Below are 22,742 nucleotides of genomic sequence, written 5' to 3' on the forward strand. Positions count from 1 at the left end.
AAATTGAATTTTAAATCTAAAGAAAATAAATAAATTAAAATGATGAACACCAAGTTAAACGATGAAATAGCTATGCAAAAAACAAAAAGAATGAAGAAGATATTAACGGATAAGAATATTATTCTTAGAAATCCGTAGATTAACATTTCAATAAATTGATCTTATCTTATTTTAACAGTTATGATAATCTTATTAATATGACATTTAACTGAATTATAGTTTGAATTCAAATTCAAAAAGATTAACCCCAAATTGAAAAATATCAATTCAAAATTTGTACTATTAAAATTCAAAACTAAATTATTGTTTTTTAATCATTTAGATTAATAATATTATCTTTAAAATCTAAAAGAGTTTTGTATCAACAAAGTATTTTAGTTAATAGAAAATTTGTGCTCATTTACCACCCCATGTTTAAGAGATAACACTCTTTAATTTTCCCCGTAATCATAATATTCCTCGATAATATATTATCTCACTTATTTTAATTTCGTTATGAGACTAGTTTTCTTTTAGTTTTAAAAATTATTAGATTATATTTGAATAATTTTGTAAAGAGTTTAGATAATAAGATAGCAAATTTAATTGACATGTGATTTTCTAATAAAGAGTTTATCTACGTTGATATTTTTAATTTTAAAATTAATATGTCATTTAATGGATAAACAAACAAAACTAAGTTTGATTGAATTTATAATATACCTATATGTTTCTTGTGATAATTAAAACTTAATTTTTTATGTTATTTTTCTTTCTTATGCTTCAAATTCAATAAACTTATAATATGAAAAAGATAACAAAAGTTAGCATTTCAAACGCTAAATGATTGATTGGAAAACTCCATAAAAAGTGATTTTATTTTTCTTTTGTGTAATCAAATGTATTTATTTTTATCGAAAAATCAAAAAAACAAAACCAAAATGAAGAATATTGCTTGCTTGAATTCAGGTTTGGACACAGTCAAAAAGAAAATTAGCATATAATTCACTCATCTGCATATAAGAATCGAAAACATTAATATGAAAAGAACAAAATCATAATGAAAAATATTACTTACTTGAATTCAGGTTTGAATATAATACGAAAATATATCTATTAAACAATTATCATCTGCATATAAAATAAAAATATTAAATTAAAAAAAAATCTAAAACATAAAGGAAATGAAGAATGCAATAAATATATTAATTAACAAATAAAACTAATGATCAATAAAACCAAAAAGAAAAAGAAGAGAAGTTTAACATTATGTATTATTGTAGGAATACATATATGAGAGATTAAAAAACTATAGAACTTTATTTCAAATCAACTTTTATTTAAATTCAAATATCATATTCATTTTATAAAAGAAGATGAGTTTATTATTCGTTCTTATCCATTCTTTTCAATACAATGCTTATTAATCTTCTAATGTATATATATTTAATCAATTGTTACTCTTCATTATCTTTCCTGTTTCACCTTTCCCTATGTTTTTTTTTTTTTTTTGTATCTTATTTTCTTGCTTTTATTTATTTAAGAAATCATTTTATTTTATAAAATTAATAACGATTTTAAATATTCATATTTTTTTTAAAATGTCAAAATAATTGCATATAGGATAAATAAGGATTTGAGAGTTACAAATTATTTAGATATATGAAATAGTTATAAATTATTATTATTATTATTATTAATAATAATAATAATAGTAGTAGTAGTAGTAGTAGTAGTAATAATAATAATAATAATACTGTTATGAAATATAAAGCAAGAACAAGAATAATAGAGAGAGAAGAGTGGAAGCTTATTTATTTCTCTTAAGGATGATATCATCTTGATTGAGGATACAATGAACAAAACCCTTTTATTTATAGGAAAAAATACTCCTAGTTTCTCTAAAAAATATAGATACTTCATATCCTAATAGATATCCAATAGATCTTATCTATATTCTTGATAGACATTCACTATGATAGAAATATATTTATAACGCTCCTCTTTGAATGTCTAATTGATAAATAAATGCATCGTTAAAACCTTACTAGAAAAAATCCAGTGAAAAAAAAATCTAGTGAAGGAAAAAGAACACACATCTCTAACAATATGCATATAGGCCGTCTCATTAAAAACCTTACAGGGAAAACCCAGTGAGATAAAACCTCATAAGGGAAAAAGAGTACAACGCGTATTAACTTCCCTTAATGAGAACATCTTTGAACCTTTGCATCCTGATCTTTTGCACCATTTTCTTGAAAGTTGCAATTGGAGGAGACTTGGTGAATAAATTAGTCACATTGTCACTTGAATGAATCTGTTGCACGTTAATATCAGCATTCTTTTGTAGCTCATGTGTATAGAAGAGCTTTGACGATGTGTGCTTCATTCTATCTCCATTTATGGATCCCCCTTATGTTGTGCTATGCATGCTGCATTATCTTCATATAAGATTGTGGATACTTTGTCATATTTCAAACCATATTTTTCTTGAATGAGATGTATCATAGACCTCAATTACACACACTTTTGGCTTACTTCATGAATAACTATTATCTCACCATGGACCTCAATTACACACACTCTTGGCTTAATCCATGAATAACTATTATCTCAGCATGATTCGATGAAGTGACTACGATAAACTGCTTTGTATATCTCCAAGATATTGCAGTACCACTGTAATACCCCAAACTTTTCTTAAGCCTAATTTCGTCTCTATAAGATTGATGAATGACTTTCAAAGTGAGTAATATTTAAATCATATATAATTCTTATTATTTTGACTTTTTATCATGTGGAAAATTGAATTATCTTTCCAACGATATAAGATTCACCCAAATTCAATAATTGGATAAGGAGTTATGGCTAATTGAAGCTCCTGTCATAAAACATCGTCATTCAAACCCTTAGCGCGTTGCGGAGAGGAGTAATATCCTAATTGTCAGTTTCCAGTAGCCTAGCGCAATTATGTCCCCTCGTGCTGAAGTTTCAGGTCCCAACTAGTGGGATAGCGCGATGGCCGCGCGTTGCGGTGAACCTCAGATTTCCATTCGCCAATTTTCAGTGAGCCACTGTGATAGTGGCGCATCGCGGTGGCCCATAAAATTGGGATCCCAATTATATTTTCCAGTTCATTCAGAAGATAAAAAGGGTATTTTGGACATTTCCAAGCCACTTAAATCATCCAAACACTTGATTGAAGGTCATTACAAGCATCATATACGATCTTTCTAAAAAATCCGTCAACCAAAAACCCAAGTTCATCAAACTTCTCCTCCTAGAAACATAAGATTTCTCTATCAATTCTCAAACTTAAGTCAAGATTCCAAGTTCTTAGTGCAAGAATTCCAAGAACCCTTATTCAAGAGTTCCAATAACATCTCGCAAGCAAGTTATTCATCCAAGTTTATCAATCTAAGGTATGTGGGGTTTGAACAAGAACAATCCTTGTGTTCTTGTGCCCAAAAACTTTTTTTAAGATATAAATTTCTAAATTGTACTATGATTTCCATGAACATCAAGTTAGGGTTTATAGCCATTACCATTATTTGCAAGGTTATGTGATTTCCCATGGTTTAAAAGTTGAATTACATGATTTTGTTTATATTTCTGTACCTATTTTTGAATTTTCCAGATTTTAAGATGATTATGAATGTTTTGTTATCAAAGCATGAATTTTGAGATGTTGAAATCATGAGATCCATATTATGAGTTATTTTTTCAATATCTTGATTGAGATGATTGTAAGCTTTTTAAGATGATGGTTGATCATGAAGTTTAAAAATGATTTTGATGCATTAAAGCTTTACATTTTGAGTCCTAAGTATAAGTGATGAGTCTTAAATTGAGATTGAACTATGGGCCACTAAGCCCTACTTGAGAATTACAATTTTATGAACTTCTGTGCTACAAGCACATATGATTTGAGTACTTTGAGATTATTGAGAAATATTTGACCTTTTTGGTCCTAATAGAGTTGGAATCCACATTGATGTTCCATTAAAGCAAATAGTAATATATTTTGGTCTTCAGTATAGACCCTTAAGTTATTTTGAGGTGGATTTCCTAAGAGTTCTGAGCTGAGTATGAAAGTAGTATTTAGCACCGAGTTAGGTATGATTCTAAGGTCTCATACCTCAAAACTACGTGCCATTGTAGGACTGAGATTTATGGGCCCGAGGCTGAGATAGTGATCACTGAGTTGAGGTTATCTCCCTGGCAAGAGTATGTCGCCTCTACCCAACATGTGGTTTCTTCCTTAGGAGGACAAGACGTTGGACTCCATGTAGCTCACATAGTTTATGTCGGTTAGAAGAAACTCCCGAGTTTCCAAAGTTATGTAATTCCAAAAGTCACAGAGTTCCCAAGTCTTAAAGTTTCAAAGAGTCCTGAGTCCTTAAGTTTCAAAAAAGTTTTATTCTTCATGAGATAAAAGTATGAGTTTGAAAGCATTGTTTAAAGTTCCTTTAGCCTTCAAGTATTGAGAATAAGATAGAGAATACAGATTTTAGAAGTAAATAGAATAACTCACGAGATTTGTACTATATGCTTCATTATACATGATCTATGAGATTTAGATTTTAGCTTTTACTCAAGCTATGTGAGTCATTTATATCAGCATGCAGATTTTATATAAAGATTGATGATATTGTTTACTTATTGCATTGCACCCCCATATACTCAGTACATCCTCAAAGTGCTGATCCACATATATGTCTATGTGCTACATTGTCTCATAATGTAGGTACAAGTTGTAGTACGTGCAGGAAAAATCAGACAGTTACAGATTTCAGCGAGCAGATGATGAGTCCTCTTATTTTGGGACTTCAGTTAGATTCACTATTGTTCTTTGCTTTCTTATTCTTATGTATTAATTAGTGATAGTTGGGGTCGCATCCTTGCTATCTATAATTAGTATTAGTAGAGACTTCATAGACAGTCAGTAGAGTTAATGTATTCAGTTTCAGTTTTCATTGTAAAAGCAGAGTTATAATCATGTGAATTTAGTTTTGTATTGATTAGATTCAGAAAAGAGTTATCTTCCGCTGATATTGTACAAATTTATGCATTTTATTCAGTTGCCTATGATTTTTCCAGTAGAAGGGTTGTGACCCCAAGCACCGTGTGACGTCTTGGGATCCATTTTTGGGGTGTTACAAACTTAGTATCAGAGTACAGAGTTTAAGTGTCCTAAGGTGTCTGTGAAGCCGTGTCTAGTAGGGTCTTGCGGAACGATATGGAGACATCTGTACTTTTATTCGAGAGGCTATGAGGAATTTCGGAAATGTTTCCATTCTTTCAAGTCTCAGATCATGCTATAGAAAGATTCTCTAAGAAACTTATACAGATTTTTATCTTACTCTATTCAGGCCATCTCTACCTTATTTTTAAGGTATCAGAAATAGTCAAGTTTAAGTCTTTACTGATAAATCTTTCTCAGACAGTCTCTACAGATAGTTATAGGATTGTAAGCAAGCTAGAAAGTATCCCATCAGTGCTTTTGAGTTTCAAAGATTGAAGTATTTTATTCATGTTCATGAAAGTCGTGCACTAAGCCCAAGTCAGAGGTGCTTTCAGATTCCTCCTCAGAATCCATAATGTAAATCTATACTTTCCTACCCTTGTATTATTCCTGAGATAGCATGATCAACAAGTTTCAGTTTCTTCCCTGATAATTCTCTCAGACTTTCTAGCAAGAAGTTTCAAGAAGTCTCATAAAACGGCTAGAGAGGGGCCTTCTAGTGTGTTATAAGCCCCTCAAGTTTAAAGTTATATCCTCATTCTTATGAGCCATTCAATTAAGATAGAGTAAGATGTGTATTCTTAGATCATTGAATATTGTGTGTCAAGTTTTCATCTCTTGTAATCTTGTTATCATTGTGTTGTTGAAATGCAAAGTCTAGTAAAGTCGTGTGAGGTCTATTTTGATTCACTAGCAACTTGTTGTTCACCTTGTTGTTCTTGTGTTGGTTAGAACTGGGGGTTTAGAGGTGTATTGGCAAGAAGGGTGGTAAGTGCAATTTATGGAATATATGTATAGCTGAATTTTTTGCATATGAGTGAGCTAGGAATGCAGTGATATATCCTTGGGGGTTAGTTTAGTAGAAGGTAGAGAAGGAGTTATTAGTTGAGGTAAATTGTGGTTTGGTTGAAGTATGAAAAGAGTTGTTGACAGAGTTTGTTGTTCTAGAAAAGTATATGTTACTGATGAAAGAGCTTGGTGGATGAGCGTTGTTAATTTAGGGTTCCCTGAGATTGCAAGAAGGAGTATAGTTGAAACTTATAGAGTTATGAAAGAAGTTTAGGTGTATAGATAGGTATATAGTAATGATGTGTGGACGGAGGATGTGTTAATGGATTGTGATTAAGATAGTCCATATGATTATGATCGATTATTGTTGTTATGAGGTTTGAGTGGGCTAGTGTTTCTTGAGGTTTTATTTCATAGTTTCCAAGTGAGAATTGTGGTGCGAGGTGGGGTTGTAAATTATGTTGAGCACTAGACATTAAGTTTGAATGGTTAGTGGTCATGAAGGTGGATGTGACTATTTCTTGGTTAATGGTACTAGTTGTATGAAAGTGATCTAGTAGGCTTGAATAGTGTATACAAGAGCTTAAGTATATTTGATTCGTAATTGAGTCTGATGTTGTATGTATGATGTAGAAGTATGCCCAAGGTGATATGGGTCTGCATTAGTTTTGAGGATCATTGCATGTGGTGTAGTTAGTAGTACCGTGGAGATGCTAGTTGGATAAAGACCAGTTAGATAATGAATGATATTCTTGATAGCTAAGTTAAGGAGTTATGATTATGATTAAAAATGTTGAGACTTTTTAAGTATGATTTTGATTCTCATGGTTTAGAAATATAAGTTTACAGGCGTGATATTGGTAGGCTATGACAGAAGTAGTATGGTCCGTCAAAGGTTTTGAAGTATCCATGTTAAGCATTAGAAATCTAAGTTTAAAAGTTTCAAGATTCAGCTAATAGAAATAAGAGTTGAAGCACTAGATGGTGTGCACTCCGACTATGGGGATGCTCATGCAGATTCAAAGTTAGTAAGCGTTCAAGTATTATATGATGACTATTGGGGCTATAGAAAGATAGGGTGTAATTCAGAAGGTAGTATTAGAAATTAGTTTTACGCATTTAGGTGTTGTCATTCTGGCTAAGTTCTATTATTCGTGTGTATTATTATATCCCAGACTTTAGAATGAAGTGATTTTAGTTTAGACTAGAATGCATATAGTGGTTCATAGACTTAGAGTGATGGCTTAAATCTAAGGGGGAGATGATAGAACGAGTAACTGAGTCAAGCTTTCAGATTCTAGTAGATGTGCCAGTAAGTTGTAGAATAGCTGTGAGAAAGATTGATGCTTGGCCCAATCTTATTTCAGTATTTTCAGTTGTCCCAATACCTACTCATGCTTTAGGTGTTAGTTCCATGATCTTAATTCAGGTTCATGTATATGATAGAGATATGTACTCTTCTAGTTCCCAAAAAGAGGAGTTCGAGTTCTTTCAACAGTTGAAATCACATTCCATAAGTTATGAACTCCAAATCTGGGTCATACAACTCATGACTCTTGTACACAAGCTTTACGATATGTTCAGTTCAAGTGCTCAAGCAATACTTGTAATAAGCAGTGAAATTTAGATTTATATTATGCATGTTCTCGGGTCAACATCTTTGATAAGTTCATGATGTTAAATGCTCTATTCCTCAGGCCTCAGATGAGTGCCCAAGTTACGCATGATATCTTTTCATGCTACAGGTCCTCGTGTTTTACCTCTCAGTGACCTTTTCTTCAGGTCAAGAATTGTGACGATGAGCAGTTGTGTAATAGAAGAGAGTAAATGGGTCATGTTGGGGAAGATGGTCGTATGCTTGCTTTATGTAATTCTATGAGTCTGAATAAATATTGAGTGAAGTTTTTGTATATGACCTGGTCAGTTCAGAATATATCATGTATGTCTTCTTAAGAGTGGTGCATGGAAGTTGTTCTTAATAGAGGTTTGTACGTTGTGACAAGGGTGTTTTATGGGAGTGTGTTTAGAAGTGCATATGTGGTTATAAAAGTAGGCTTGAACATCATGTTTGTATATATCTGGATGAATGTACTGCACATTAGTAAAAGTCTAGTACAAGTTTAAATGTGGTTGTTAGATGTGGTAATGAGAATTTTGCATGAGATGGGAAGTTGTGAAGTGCAGGGTATGTTAAATTATGGTTCAGACTAGTATTACAGTATTATGTGGTGTATCCTGTGATTTTGGGTTAGGCATGAAGACGGTGAGGGAATTTAGTTCAGTTTAAACATAAGTAGATGGAAATATCAACGACCATGTGAGAATTAGAAGATGAATCAACGAGTATGGTCTTTAAGGGAAAGAAATAGTTAAGAGAATTTTTTAGAAGTATGTCTAAGATTGCTAGTAAGGTGTTGAGTCGCCTAAGGCCCAGAAATTCTATCCCAGTCTACGATTCAAAGAGGCTATGTTCCAAGCTATAGAGTTGTAGAAATATTGTAATCTCTTATTCAGATGCCTTTTTCAGGTCATGCCCAAAGTTCTTTGCTCCATCATATCGTTAGAACTCCCTAGGAGGGTGTTGATGAAATCCTCCACTTGAGTATGAGTATCTAGTATGATTCAGTTTGGATAGCCCACAGTCTAGTTTAACAATCAGACGAATAGATTTCAATAGTTTTCCATTTTCTGAACTAGTCTGGTCTTACTACCTGAGGTTTCATAAGTATGGTCATTCCAGTAAATAGTTGTTCGTACCCATGAAAATTTGCAAATTCAGCTCAGTATATGTATCAGGCATCAGTTTCAGAATTCGGATATCTAGTCATGATTCAGTGTGCAAGTATTCACTGAACGATCTTCGTTTTCTAAGTGTTCCAGCTCAGACAGTGTAATACCCATTGTGTAATCTTAGCCTTGGTTTCTCATGATTTATGCATGCATGAACTATCACTTCACAATCTATAAGTACGATTGCACCATGAGCACATCAAGCAAGTTCTAAACTCTCAGTATGAATCAACTTCTTACTATAAGTAAAGACAAGTTCAGTTGAAGGTGATAGTCTTCCCTCATTCAGCTCCTTTCTAATCAAAGATTCAGCTATATAGTTATTCTGATTATAAGTTCGTGCACTCATAGAAGTACTCAAAGGTTTAGAATGAGGTAGAATCAGTTTAGCAAGTTATTTCGAGCTGTGCACCCTCAGTTTTCCTGGATATTCTTAGCTTAGCTAGCCACATTCGAGGACTAATGTTCCCAAGGGGGAGATATTGTAATACCCCAAACTTTCCTTAAGCCTAATTTCGTTTCTATAAGATTGAGGAATGATTTCCAAAGTGAGTAATGTTTAAATCATATAGAATTCTCTTAATTTAAACTTTTTATCATGTGGGAAATTGAATTATCTTTCCAATGATATAAGATTCATCCAAATTCGATAATTGGGCAAGAAGTTATGGCTAATTGAAGTTCCCTGTCATAAAACACTGCCATTCAAACCCTTAGCGCATTACGGAGAGGATTAATATCCCAATTGTCAGTTTCTAGTAGCCTAGCGCGATTGTGACGCATCGCGTTGAAGTTTCAGGTCCCAACCAGTAGGATAACACGATGGCCTTGCATCGCGGTGACCCTCAGATTTCCATTCGTCAATTTCCAGTGAGCCACCGCGATAGTGGTGCGTCGCAGTGACCCATAAAATCGGGCTCCCAATTATATTTTCCAGTTTCGTTCAGAATTTAAAAAGGGTATTTTGGACTTTTTCCAAGCCACTTAAATCGTCCAAACACCTAATTTAAGGTCATTACAAGCATCATATACGATCTTTCTAAAAAATCCCTTAACCAAAAACCCTAGTTCATCAAACTTCTCCTCTAAGAAACTCAAGATTTCTCAATCAATTCTCAAACTTAAGTCAAGATTCCAAGTTCTTAGTGCAAGAATTCCAAGAACCCTCATTCAAGAGTTCCAATAACATCTCGCAAACAAGTTATTCATCCAAGTTTATCAATCTAAGGTATGTGGGGTTTGAACAAGAACAATCCTTGCATTCTTGTGCTCAAAAACTTATTTTAAGATATAAATTTTTGAATTTTACTATGATTTCATGAACATCAAGTTAGGGTTTATACCCATTACCATTATTTGCAAGGTTATGTGATTTCTCATGGTCTAAAAGTTGAATTACATGATTTTGTTTATATTTTCGTGCCTATTTCCGAATTTTACAGATTTTAAGATGATTATGAATGTTTTGTTATCAAAGCATGAATTTTGAGATGTTGAAATCATGAGATTCATATTATTAGTTATTTTTTCAATATCTTGATTGAGATGATTGTAAGCTTTTTAAGATGATGGTTGAGCATAAAATTTAAATATGATTTTGATGCATTATAGCTTTACATTTTGAGTCCTAAGTACAAGTGATGAGTCTTAACTTGAGATAACTTGAGATTGAACTATGGGCCACTAAGCTCTACTTGAGAATTGCAATTTTATGAACTTCTGTGCTATAAGCACCTATGATTTGAGTACTTTGAGATTATTGAGAAATATTTGACCTTTTTGGTCCTAATAGAGTTGGAATCCACATTGATGTTCCATTAAAGCAAATAGTAATACATTTTGGTCTTCAGTATAGACCCTTAAGTTATTTTAAGGTGGATTTCCTAAGAGTTCTGAGCTGAGTATGAAAGTAGTATTTAGCACCTAGTTGGGTATGATTCTGAGGTCTCATACCTTAGAACTACGTGCTATTGTAGGACTGAGATTTATAGGCCCGAGGCCGAGATAGTGATCACTGAGTTGAGGTTATACTCCCTGGCAAGAGTATGACGCCTCTCCCCAAAGTGTGGTTTCTTCCTTAGGAGGACAAGATGTTGGACTCCATGTAGCTCACATGGTTTATGTCGGTTAGAAGAAACTCCCGAGTTTCCAAAGTTATGTAATTCCAAGAGTCACAGATTTCCCAAGTCTTAAAGTTTCAAAGAGTCCTGAGTCCTTGAGTTTAAAAGAAGTTTTACTCTCCATGAGATAAAAGTATGAGTTTGAAAGCATTGTTTAAAGTTCCTTTAGCCTTCAAGTATTGAGAATAAGATGGAGAATATAGATTTTATAAGTAAATAGAATGACTCACGATATTTGTACTATATTCTTCATTATATATGATCTATGAGATTCAGATTTCAGCTTTTACTCAAGCTATGTGAGTCACTTATATCAGCATGCAGATTTTCTATAAAGATTGATGATATTGTTTACTTATTGCATTGCACCCTCATATAACTCAGTACATCCTCAAAGTGTTGATCCACATATATGTCTATGTGCTACATTGTCTCATAATGTAGGTACAAGTTGTAGTATCTGCAGTCAAAATCAGACAACTGCAGATTCCAGCCAGCAGATGATGAGTCCTTCTATTTCGGAGACTTCATTTAGATTCACTATTGTTCTTTACTTTCTTATTCTTATGTATTGATTAGTGATAGTTGGGGTCGCGTCCTTTCTATCTATAGTCAGTATTAGTAGAGGCTTTATAGACAGTCAGTAGAGTTAATGTATTCAGTTTCAGTTTTCATTGTAAAAGTAGAGTTATAATCCTGCGAATTCAGTATTGTATTGATTAGATTCAGAAAAGAGTTATCTTTCGCTGATATTGTACAAATTTATGTATTTTATTCAATTGCTTATGGGTTTTCCAGTAAAAGGTTAGCTTGGGGTCACTTGTGACCCTAAGCACCGTGTGACGTCTCGGGACTCATTTTCGGGGCATTACAACCACCACATATGAACACATAACCTGTTTGAGACCGAGTTTTATATAGGTTAGATAAGTACCCAACATCAGCATAACTAACAAGAACAGGACTGTAAGCTTAAGAATAAACTCATGTCTTTTATTCCATTTTGATGTCTCTTCGTAGGAGAAGAAATATACCTTGCTTAACAAATTGACTGAAAAGACTATATCAGGCCTTATAGTATTTGCAAGATACATTAGTGTTGTGCATTAATGACACTAAGATATGGTACTTCATATTTCTCATTTCAGCAAATAATCTATTACTTTTGAAAACTCTCCAAGAGTTTCAACAATATTCAGACCATCAATTTATCCTTTATAATGATAATAAACAAGTTTCTCATAAATTTTATATGCTTTAGGCATTTTGAATTCTTTAGAGATTTTCATATGGATTTTTGTCAAATGACAATATCAATATGTGTGACATCTTCAAGTGTCTGAACTACAAATTAAATAAGTGTCGCTACTAAAAAAATATCAAAAAGCGATGGCCAGCGTCGTTTTTTGGGCAAAAGCGATGAAAATTCATTGCTTTTTTGTTCGTATCAAAAAGGGGAGTTATTTTTTGAAAACGATGGTCTGCATCGCTTTTATTATGATGGACAACGTCACTTTTAGGAAAAAAATATTTTTAGTTATTTTTTAAAAAGTGATGTTGTGCGTCGCTTTTTGTTCTTCATGTGAAGAACACATGATGAACAAAAAGCGACGTTGTGCGTCATTTTTTGTTCATCATGCAAAGAGCACATGATGAACAAAAAACGACGGACATCGTCGTTTTATTGAAATAATAATAATTTTTTTCAGAAAAATTGACACTGTCCGTTGTAATTTGAGAAAAATAAAATATATTTTTTTAAAAAGGCGACGTTGGTCGCTTTTTGTTCTTCATAATGAATAAAATGCGACGTTGGTCGTCGCTTTTTTGCATTTTTTTTGGATGCATAAATTTACATTTTCTGCATCCCACCTGCCAAATAAAAATGCAATTCAATATATACATCCCTCATGCAACACACATTATTATAATAATCATACAACACACTACATCAACAAATCATTTAAGCAATTCAAATCAACAACACTTAAACAATGAATCCAACAACATTCAAAATACTTAAACACTCCTAAAGATTTTTCACTAATTAAACGCTAAGTTCAAAAATATCTAAAAATTATCTAAAAGTCAAGTCCAACAACACTAAGGAGTAGCCCCAACAAACTCCTCATCACTCTCTGTTTTCTCTTCGCTACTTGAATCAGGAGCAACGGCCTATGTCAAGGCACGTCTAAGATGTGCAATCTGATGTGACATAGCAGCATGTCTCTAAAAAAATTGTAGAAATGTGCTGATCGTGCTTTGCCAACCAACAACACATTGTCTGAAAATCAATTATCTGGTGTTATATGATTTTATATGATGAATGGTGGAATGTCCCACCACTCATGCCAAGGATATATAAAAAGTCTCATAACGCTCTCCCTTACAGCCTCATTAACTTCTTTTGACGCGGGATACCACCTATAAATAACATAATAAGTATGTAAGCTTGAATATTTTATTAATGAAAAAAATAAATCTATCAATTGAAAAATAAACTTACGAAGATCCATCAGGCTCGATGAACAGTTTACCAAGCATGTTCGTATCTTCAGAAACTAGATTAATCAAATCTGCATCAATATCTTCTTCTACAGGAGGTGGTGCACCAATTTCAAGTCATGAATTCACATTTTCAAATGATTACACTTTACTAATTTCAAAACACAAGTTCATCTTTCAAGTAACTACATTAAACCATTTTCAAGTCACTAATTCACTTCTCAAATGACTACACTTGATTAATTTGACGTCACTAGTACACATTTCAAAACACTACACTTAACCATTTTTAACTCTCTAATTCACTTCTCAAGTGACTAAACTTAAGCATTTTCAAGTCATGAATTCATATTTCAAGTATCAACACTAAACCAATTTCAAGTCATGAATTCACATTTCAAGTATCAACATTAAATCAATTTCAAATCATGAATTCACATTTTTTAAGTGATTACACTTTGCAAATTTAAAAACACAAGTTCACCTCTAAAGAACTACATTAAACCATTTTCAAGTCGCTAATCCACTTTTCAAGTGACTAGTACACATTTCAAAACACTACACTTAACCATTTTCAACTCTCTAATTCACTTCTCAAATGACTAAACTTAACCATTTTCAGATCATGAATTCATATTTCAAGTATCAACACTAAACCAATTTCAAGTCATGAATTCACATTTCAAGTCATAGACTTTACAAATTTGAAAACACAAGTTCACCTTTCAAGAACTATATTAAACCATTTTCAAGTCGCTAATCCACTTTTCAAGTGACTAGTACACATTTCAAAACACTACACTTAACCATTTTCAACTCTCTAATTCACTTCTCAAATGACTAAACTTAACAATTTTCAAGTCATGAATTCACATTTCAAGTATCAACACAAAACCAATTTCAAGTCATGAATTCACATTTTCAAGTGATTACACTTTACAAATTTCAAAACACAAGTTCACCTTTCAAGAACTACATTAAGCCATTTTTAAGTCGCTAATCCACTTTTCAAGTGACTAGTACACATTTCAAAACACTACACTTAACTATTTTCAACTCTCTAATTCACTTCTCAAATGACTAAACTTAACCATTTTCTAGTCATGAATTCACATTTCAAGATTCAACACTAAACCAATTTCAAGTCATGAATTCACATTTTCAAGTGATTACACTTTATAAATTTGACAACACAAGTTCACCTTTCAAGAACTACATTAAATTATTTTATTTTTATGGTGCATGAATTCATATCGTGCTTTTGGGAGGATGGCCATCTTCAAGTGGTCAAATCTTTGTTTTAGGTTATTCCACAAACAAGTAGATCCTTAGTAGTAAGGTAGCCAATTTTCAAAATTTCGTCAAGATGATGATGCAAGAAAATCATAACCTTAGCATGATTTTGATTAGATACTGTATTTTCTTTCTTTATGGTGTCTCCAAGACCCATAGCATCTAAGTGAATTTCTGCATTTAATACCCATGAAAGGTAGTTCTTGATCGAGGCAGCGAACTTAGATTTTGTAAGATTATTAGCAATATGAAAAGAAAGAAAATAATACCTTAGCCTTTAAATATGAGATGACAGAGTTTCATACTGATAACGTGTTGTGAAATATAAAGCAAGAATAAGAATAAATAAAGAGAGAAGAGTGAAGGCTTATTTATTTCTCTTAAGGATGAGAGATTATCTCGATTGTGGATACAATGAATAAAACTCTTCTATTTATAGGAAAAAATACTCCTAGTTTCTTTCTAAAACATAGATACTTCATATCCTAATAGATACCAAATAGATCTTAATATATTTTATCTATATTCTTGATAGACATTCACTATAATATAAATACATCTGTAACAAATACAACCATTACTACTATATTATTACGTACTGCTACTACTACTAATTTTTTATTATTACTGTTATTAGTGCTATTACTACACATATTACATACTACTACAACTACAATTAGTTATTATTATTATTATTATTATTATTCTTATTATTATATTGCAATTTCATCTTTAATTTAATATTTAAATAAATTATATTAAGATATATTGTATAACATTTAAATTTTAAAAGAGATAAGTTTATGAAAGAGTAGGTCTATTTAAAACTACTCAACCATGAATTTTTATTTTTAATCTAATGAAAAAAAATAGTTTTAATAAAGGATAATATATTTTCAAATTCAAATATTTTCAATCCTTTAATTCAAAATTTTTATTACATTACTATTAAAGTTTGTTCTAAAAATTGCCAAGTGGCTTCTCAATAGTTTGTCACTTAACTAATTGTGGTGCTTCGTCCTCTACTTTATAATATAAGATATAGATATATAGATTTTAGACTAACTACTCTTCTTTATTATATATAATATATATAGATACAAATTTCTATTGAATCTAATAGATAGAATTCAATAAATATTTATCCGAGGCTATGAGCCTATATGGATTGGCTTAATTTAAATTCTTTTAAGTCAAAATATTTTAAGTACTTTTGGAGTATTTGAATAATTAAAAAATATTTATAAGCATTTAATTTTAAATTAAAATGATAAAAATAACCAAAAGTCAAAATTTAATCCGTATTGCTCTATAAATATTGACTTTTGACAAATTAAGGGATCGAAATTATTCAATGCAAAGGGACTATAATATAGCCTCAAACATTAGGATATTCCATCATTTTCTCTTTAAAATGTACCAAAAATAACTACTCGTCTGTATTATATATGGTATATATAGATATAAATTTCTATCGAATCTAATAGATAGAATTCAATAAATATTTGTCTGAGACTAAAAGTCTTTTTGGATTGGTTTAATTTAAGTCTTTTTAAGTCAAAATAGTTTTTAAATATTTTAAAAGTATTTAAATAATTAACTCATAAATACTTAATTTTAAGTTAAAATGATAAATATAAGCCAAAAAATTTAATCCATACAGCTCTACAACTATTAACTTTTGACAAATTAAGGGATAGGAATTATTCAATGCATCCTTAAGGGACTATTCTAACTATAGCCTCAAACATTAGGATCATTTTTATCGTTCTCTTAAAAATGTACCAAAAATATCCAAACTTTAAAGTTGGTGAAAAACGTGTGATTTTTAAGACAAACACACACACAAAAAAAACAAAATTTTCCTCGAATAGTTTCAAACTCCTACACGTATTGACACATGTCTATACCAATCTCTACTTTACACGTAATAGCTACCCGATGATATGGCACTCTAAACTCTTACATTATAAATATAAATAAAATTTTTAGACGATGAAAGAAATATACACTTGTTCATTCAGACAAAAATTGTTTCAAGATGGCAGAGAGTGGCATTTTGGTAATTTTATACGCTCTTGTTCTTGTTGCAGTTTATGGTGTTGTTGCTGAGGAGAAGGAACATGTGTTGACTTTGGACCATTCCAACCTCACCGATGTTGTCTCCAAACACAACTTCATTGTTGTTGAATTTTATGCACCTTGGTAATTAATCTTATGCTGCTTCCTTTTTTTTTTTTTTAATTATTATTTTATTTTAGAAAGGTTATATTTTTGCTGCTCTATTTATATTCAGTGATTGGATAAAAGGGGTTTTGTTTTTGATTTTTTAAAAAAATTCTTTTAGTTTTATTTTGCTGTAATTTTTTATTTCAAGATTGTTTCTTGAAAATTGACATTAGTTTATTTTGAAAGGGTTTATCAAGAACCTTTTTTGTGCGATTAATTCCTTTTTTCTCAACTCTGTTGTATCATTTTTTGTAAAGGAGTTTTGTTTCTGATTTTTTTTTTTGTTTTCTGAATGTTTTGAGTAGAAGAGAGATTTCGTGATTGGGTATTCGGGATTTAAGCTTTTTTTTTTTCTTTTTTTTTTCTGTGAAAAGATTTTTCTTTTTTCTTTTAGTTTAATTTTTGTTTTTTTAATGTGAATCATTTCTTGTGACCTTAATTTGTCTGAAAGGTTTTATCAAGGACCCTTTTGTTGATAGATGTATTTGGATTTGTGGACTGATTTAGGGTTTAAGGTATTTCTGTAAGAAAGCTTCTTTTAATTCATGTTTGCTGTTTTTTTTTTTTTTAATGGTTTAGAATCTATCCATGCAGCATTTTGATAAAGAAAAAGAATCTGTATGTGTTTGATGAGTTCTAGGTTATAAGATTTTTCTGGAAAAAGTTTCTTTTTTTTCGGTTAAAGTTTGCTGCTTATTTCTTGGTTTTAGAATCTCTTTGTCCAGAATTTTAAAAAGAAAAGAATTTGGATTTGTTTGTTGTTTGTCTATTTCTAAGTTATTAGTTTTTTATCTAAAATACAACAACAACAAATCCAGTGTATTCCCTCCCACATCTTGAGGTCTGGGGACCGTAAGATGTACGCAGTTCATACCACTATCTCCGGAGAAGTAGCAATTTCCGTACTGTGTAGATAAATATTTTTGGGAATTACACTGCTGATAACTCTAATTAGATTTATCTTTCTGTACTGTGTTGCTGCAAGTTAATGATTTTTGGGTCAACATTTGCTTGTTGATCTTCATAATGAAAACTTCAAATGGTTGGTGTAGGTTCTGTTGTAAGTGCTTTAGATATGAATGGAATTCCCAAGTTACAGACGTGTATGTGTGTGTATTTTTGGTAGAGGCTTGAGTAATCTGCGTTACATAGAAAATCTTTATGCCAAATAGTCTTGTTATGTGGAGGGGAGGATCCAATGTTACAGCACAGGGTTCATCTGAACCAGTAGATTCAGCGTCGGAGCATAAATTTAAATGTGAAAATTCACTAGGGTAGGGACAGGTAGTAGATATGTACCCATGAAAGACATAGTGAGTTTAGGTTAAAGCTATAACTTAGGACATGACATGCTTGAGGTTGGATTGACAGCTTGACATTAGTTTAAATCTTTTCTATGGCATGGATACTCGATTTTCATGGTTATTAATTGTTGTTGAAATGCTTATTTAGTTATTCTTTGGCACAAAAACGTTGACTTTATGTCTATACAAATTCTTCAATTAGATTGTAATGCCTTCATAGCTGTGGACATTTTTTGAGTGTATCAACATGGAAAGTATCAACTATAGAAGCAATTGTTAATGAACAAATGTCCATCCTCATTATTTTTTTTTTCTTTTTTCACTTCCTTGCAATTTATAAGCACCTGATAATATACTTGCAATAACAGGTGTGGGCACTGTAAGAGTCTTGCTCCTGAGGTACTACTTTCTTTTCCCTTGTGTTTAAAGGGAGGAAGGTCATTCTCCTCCATCATTATATTTTTCTTGGCATTTTCAACCTCTGCCTCCCACTTTGTAGGAATACACTGGGTTTGTTGTTGTTGTTGTTTCAACCTCTGCCACTGATTTTTGGTAAATTGTTTTCTCTCCAGTATGAAAAAGCCGCCGCAGAGCTGAGTAGTCATGACCCTCCAATTGTTCTAGCCAAGTATGATGCAAATGATGAAGCCAATAGAGAAGCCGTAGCACAATACGAGATCCAGGGCTTCCCAACTATTAAGATCTTGCGGGATGGAGGAAAGAAAGTTCAAGAATATAATGGCCCTCGTGAAGCAGATGGTATTGTAGCCTATTTGAAGAAACAGCTGGGTCCTGCATCTGCTGAAATCAAGTCGAAGGAGGACGCCACAAACCTTATTGATGAGAAAAGCATCTTTGTTGTAAGTGGTGATATTTTTTGATTTTTTCCTCATCATCATTATGGAAATTTATTCTCAGCATGTCATAGCTTCTTGCTGTCTATAATCTATATATGTTTCTTTAGGTTGGTATATTTCCAGAACCATCCGGAGAGAAGTTTGAGAACTATTTAACACTAGCTGAAAAATTGCGAGGTGAGATCGATTTTGCTCACACTGTTGACGCTAAACACCTTCCTCGGGGTGGACCAGTCAAGAAGCCCACTCTTCGTCTTCTAAAGCCATTTGATGAACACTTTGATGATTTTGAGGTATTACCATTATCTGTGTACAATTTTGTCTTTGTTACTTCATGCATTATGGTTATGAGGCTTAACTCTTGTCCTATATTATCTCTTAGTTGGCCGTATAAATCATATTTTTGCAGGATTTCCAAGTCGATGCAATGGAGAAGTTCATTACAGAAGCTAGTATTCCTGTTCTTACTATTTTTGACAAGGACCCAAACAACCATCCTTATGTTAACAAGTTCTTTGATAGTACCAATGCCAAGGTACTTGATTCTGCGAGCTGTCATCTGCAATTTCACCTGATATTTCAACATCAAGCAATTCTCTGTTTTTCTAATGAATTTTACAGTTACAATTTTGGTAGCTGTATTATTTTGTTTTCATTTGACATCTGCAATTCTACAGACAATGCTATTTGTGAACTTCAGCACTGAGCTTGACGCTTTTAAGTCCAAGTACCATGATGTTGCCATGCTTTATAAAGGGAACGGTGTGAGCTTCCTCTTGGGTGATGTTGAGGCTGGTGAAGGTGCTTTTGAGGTTAGTTAAATTTTTTCAACTATCTGATTAGAGAATCGTCTTACCCATGATCACATTGAAAGGCATGTTGAACATTCATTTTGTTTGGATTGCAGTACTTTGGACTGAAGCCCGAACTGGCACCTGTGGTCATAATAATGGACACTGATGATCTGAAGTACATTAAGGACCATGTAAAACCTGATGACCTTGCTGCTTTCTTGAAGGATTACAAGGTGATGGATCCTGTTCTTTTGGTTGTTGGTAGTTTTCATGTTGCACTTTTATCGTCTTGGATATTTGGAATTTGAAAAACCGTAATCCACCATGAACAATACTCTGCATTGAAGGGGAGGCTTGCTAACCTTAGTCCACTTTGTTACAGGATGGAAAACTGAAGCCACATGTAAAGTCACAGCCCATCCCTGAAACCAATGACGAACCTGTTAAGGTGGTTGTTAGGGATACCCTCCAGGATATGGTTTTCAACTCAGGAAAAAATGGTGTGTGTCTATCAGAATGTCATAATTCTTTATTCCTTGTTGAATTAACTGATTGTTGAACTTAAAGAGAAAATTATACGTAGTAGGAGGAAGAGTAAGTTTAGGGAGCAGAGTTACCAGCTTATTGCCCATGGGTTTGATGGTAAGAGTAATTGTGCTCTCCTGAATTGTTATTCTTTTGTTCTCAGTGCTGTTAGAGTTCTATGCACCTTGGTGTGGCCACTGCAAGAGTCTGGCTCCAATTTTGGACGAAGTGGCTGTATCATTTGAAAGCGATCCGGATGTTCTCATTGCAAAACTGGTAAGAACTTTTTCATTCTTCGTTACATTACTTATTAGCTGATCTTAGATAAATGAAGTGGACATTTGATCTTCTTGCTGAGGTTAAGGCATAAACATCAGACAGAATATATAGAATTTGTATCATTTTTTTAGCATTTACACCCCCTGTTATGTTGTGAATTTCGTTGTTCAAAAAAAAAAAAATGATTCGCAGAAAACAGACTTTGTTTTGTGGTCTTTTGAGTAGAATACGATTGTGAAGTGTATCAGGTATCAGAGAACACGCTTGTATGGCTTAATAACGTGTATAGATATGTATAATATTCGTCTCCATAATAACAGATGAATGCATTAGCAGCTGTTTACCTGTAATGCACAGTACATAGATTAGTAGTTGTGTTCGTCATTGGTCATTTCCTCACCTGTTTCCCCTTTACAGGACGCAACCGCAAATGATCTCCCGAAAGGTGAATTCGATGTTCAGGGATTCCCTACTATGTACTTCAGATCTGCCTCTGGTAGCTTGTCACAGTACGATGGTGAGAGAACAAAAGAGGCGATCATCGAATTTATCGAGAAGAATCGTGACAAGCCTGCTCAGTCAGACACTGCCAAAGACGATTCAGCAAAGGATGAGCTCTAGAGGTTTGATTATCTTCCTTAGAGTATCAATTGTTTTTTTCTCCCTTGAGCATCAATTTATGATATCTGCAATTATGGATATGATGGTCAACAGAATTTTGTCATGCTTGTTGAGTACAATGTCGTCCTTCATTTGGGAACTAGGGAAGGGAATGGAGAGGGAAGGAAAGGAATCCAGGTGAAGAAAACATTTGGTATAGAGGAAAACATTTGGTCAAAATTTATGGAGAACATTAGGAAAACAAATTCCTTAAAATGAATAAATAACTTCCCTAGTGGAAGTTAGGGAAAACACGTTCCAAAGTGACATTCCACATTAATCATCATCTCCCCACCCTACAACACATCGTACCTCCACCCCCACCCCCTTAGCCCCATGCCAATTCTCCTACGCTCCATCTTCATCCCATAAATATTAGATAAAATGGTTCTGGGACACTAGTTTCTGTTTACGTACCAAACACCGAAAAATCAGTAAGAAATACATTTGTTTATCAGGATAACATTTCCCTTCCGACCAAACACACCCCATAAAGGGGAGAAACATAGGGGTATCTATTTGGAAAAGGGGGGGGGGCGCTCTTTCAGCTCTCAACTTTCTACAAACCAAATTAGGAAGATGTAACAAATTTCTCTAATCAATCTCCTGCTCCAAACCGCGCTCCTGTTCTTCCAAGCCCATCCTTTTCCTTAGTTCCAAACTAAAGGTAAGATGTAACAAATTTCTGTAATCTTTTCTTTGTTTATTTGAAGGACACTAGATTTATCCATCCTTACTCTATCCCCACCCCTTCAAAGAAATTTGAAGAATAACACGCCCATAAGCTCGTGAAATCTCTGCCTGCTAAATTTTAGTATGATTTCTCCTTCTTAATTGTAATGTAGGTTGATCTTCTCTTGTTCAGGATTTCAGGAAACATTGTGTACTGGTGCATTCAGGTTTCGTTAAGGATTTACTGTTTCAGTTTTTCCCCGACAACCTCCCAACCGACTCCATTTCTGACTGCTGCTCCCTATGCACTCTCCGCTTCATCTGCTTCCCTTCTAGTTTTGAGTGCTGCTTTTAGCGCCAATAAACGGTTTTATGTATCTATTTGATATATGGAATGTAGCTGGATTCTGAGTTATTATCAATTGAGAAGTTCTGCAACTTTAGCATCAGCGGTTCTAATTTTCATCTTGGCCCATATTTCTTGGACTAAGTTTACAGTTTGTTTGATGACAAGTTGCAACTTTAGTCTAATGGCTTTTCGCTGTAACATGAGAACAAAATACCATTGTTGCACAGTACTGCATGTCTAGGCTAGTGGATGTTCGTTGCTACCCATTTGGACTATGATTTCCTTCACATTAATGACACTTTGGTTGAATATGTGGCAAAATAGAATTTTTATAGAGTCGTCCGAGAGATGA

At 32.9% G+C, this 22,742-nt stretch overlaps 1 protein-coding gene across 2 annotated transcripts; it reads left to right on the forward strand.

The window, feature by feature from the left end:
- The first annotated feature begins 16,715 nt into the window (after positions 1–16,715).
- LOC107873460 (protein disulfide-isomerase) lies at positions 16,716–22,487 on the forward strand. Of its 2 annotated transcripts, none has more exons than XM_016720320.2 (11): positions 16,716–16,926; positions 18,623–18,653; positions 18,827–19,114; positions 19,219–19,404; positions 19,521–19,646; positions 19,789–19,923; positions 20,019–20,138; positions 20,288–20,405; positions 20,594–20,706; positions 21,127–21,332; positions 22,215–22,487. In XM_016720320.2, the coding sequence occupies exons 1-10, from the start codon at positions 16,763–16,765 to the stop codon at positions 21,328–21,330; spliced, it is 1,485 nt and encodes a 494-aa protein (XP_016575806.1). In that variant the 5' UTR covers positions 16,716–16,762; the 3' UTR covers positions 21,331–21,332; positions 22,215–22,487. The 2 variants fall into 2 exon arrangements, with proteins under 2 accessions (XP_016575806.1, XP_016575805.1); XM_016720319.2 differs by having other exon boundaries at positions 16,717–16,926; positions 22,235–22,487.
- The last annotated feature ends 255 nt before the right edge of the window (positions 22,488–22,742 follow it).

Source organism: Capsicum annuum, chromosome 6 (assembly GCF_002878395.1).
Source record: "Capsicum annuum cultivar UCD-10X-F1 chromosome 6, UCD10Xv1.1, whole genome shotgun sequence".
NCBI classification, from domain to species: domain Eukaryota; kingdom Viridiplantae; phylum Streptophyta; class Magnoliopsida; order Solanales; family Solanaceae; genus Capsicum; species Capsicum annuum.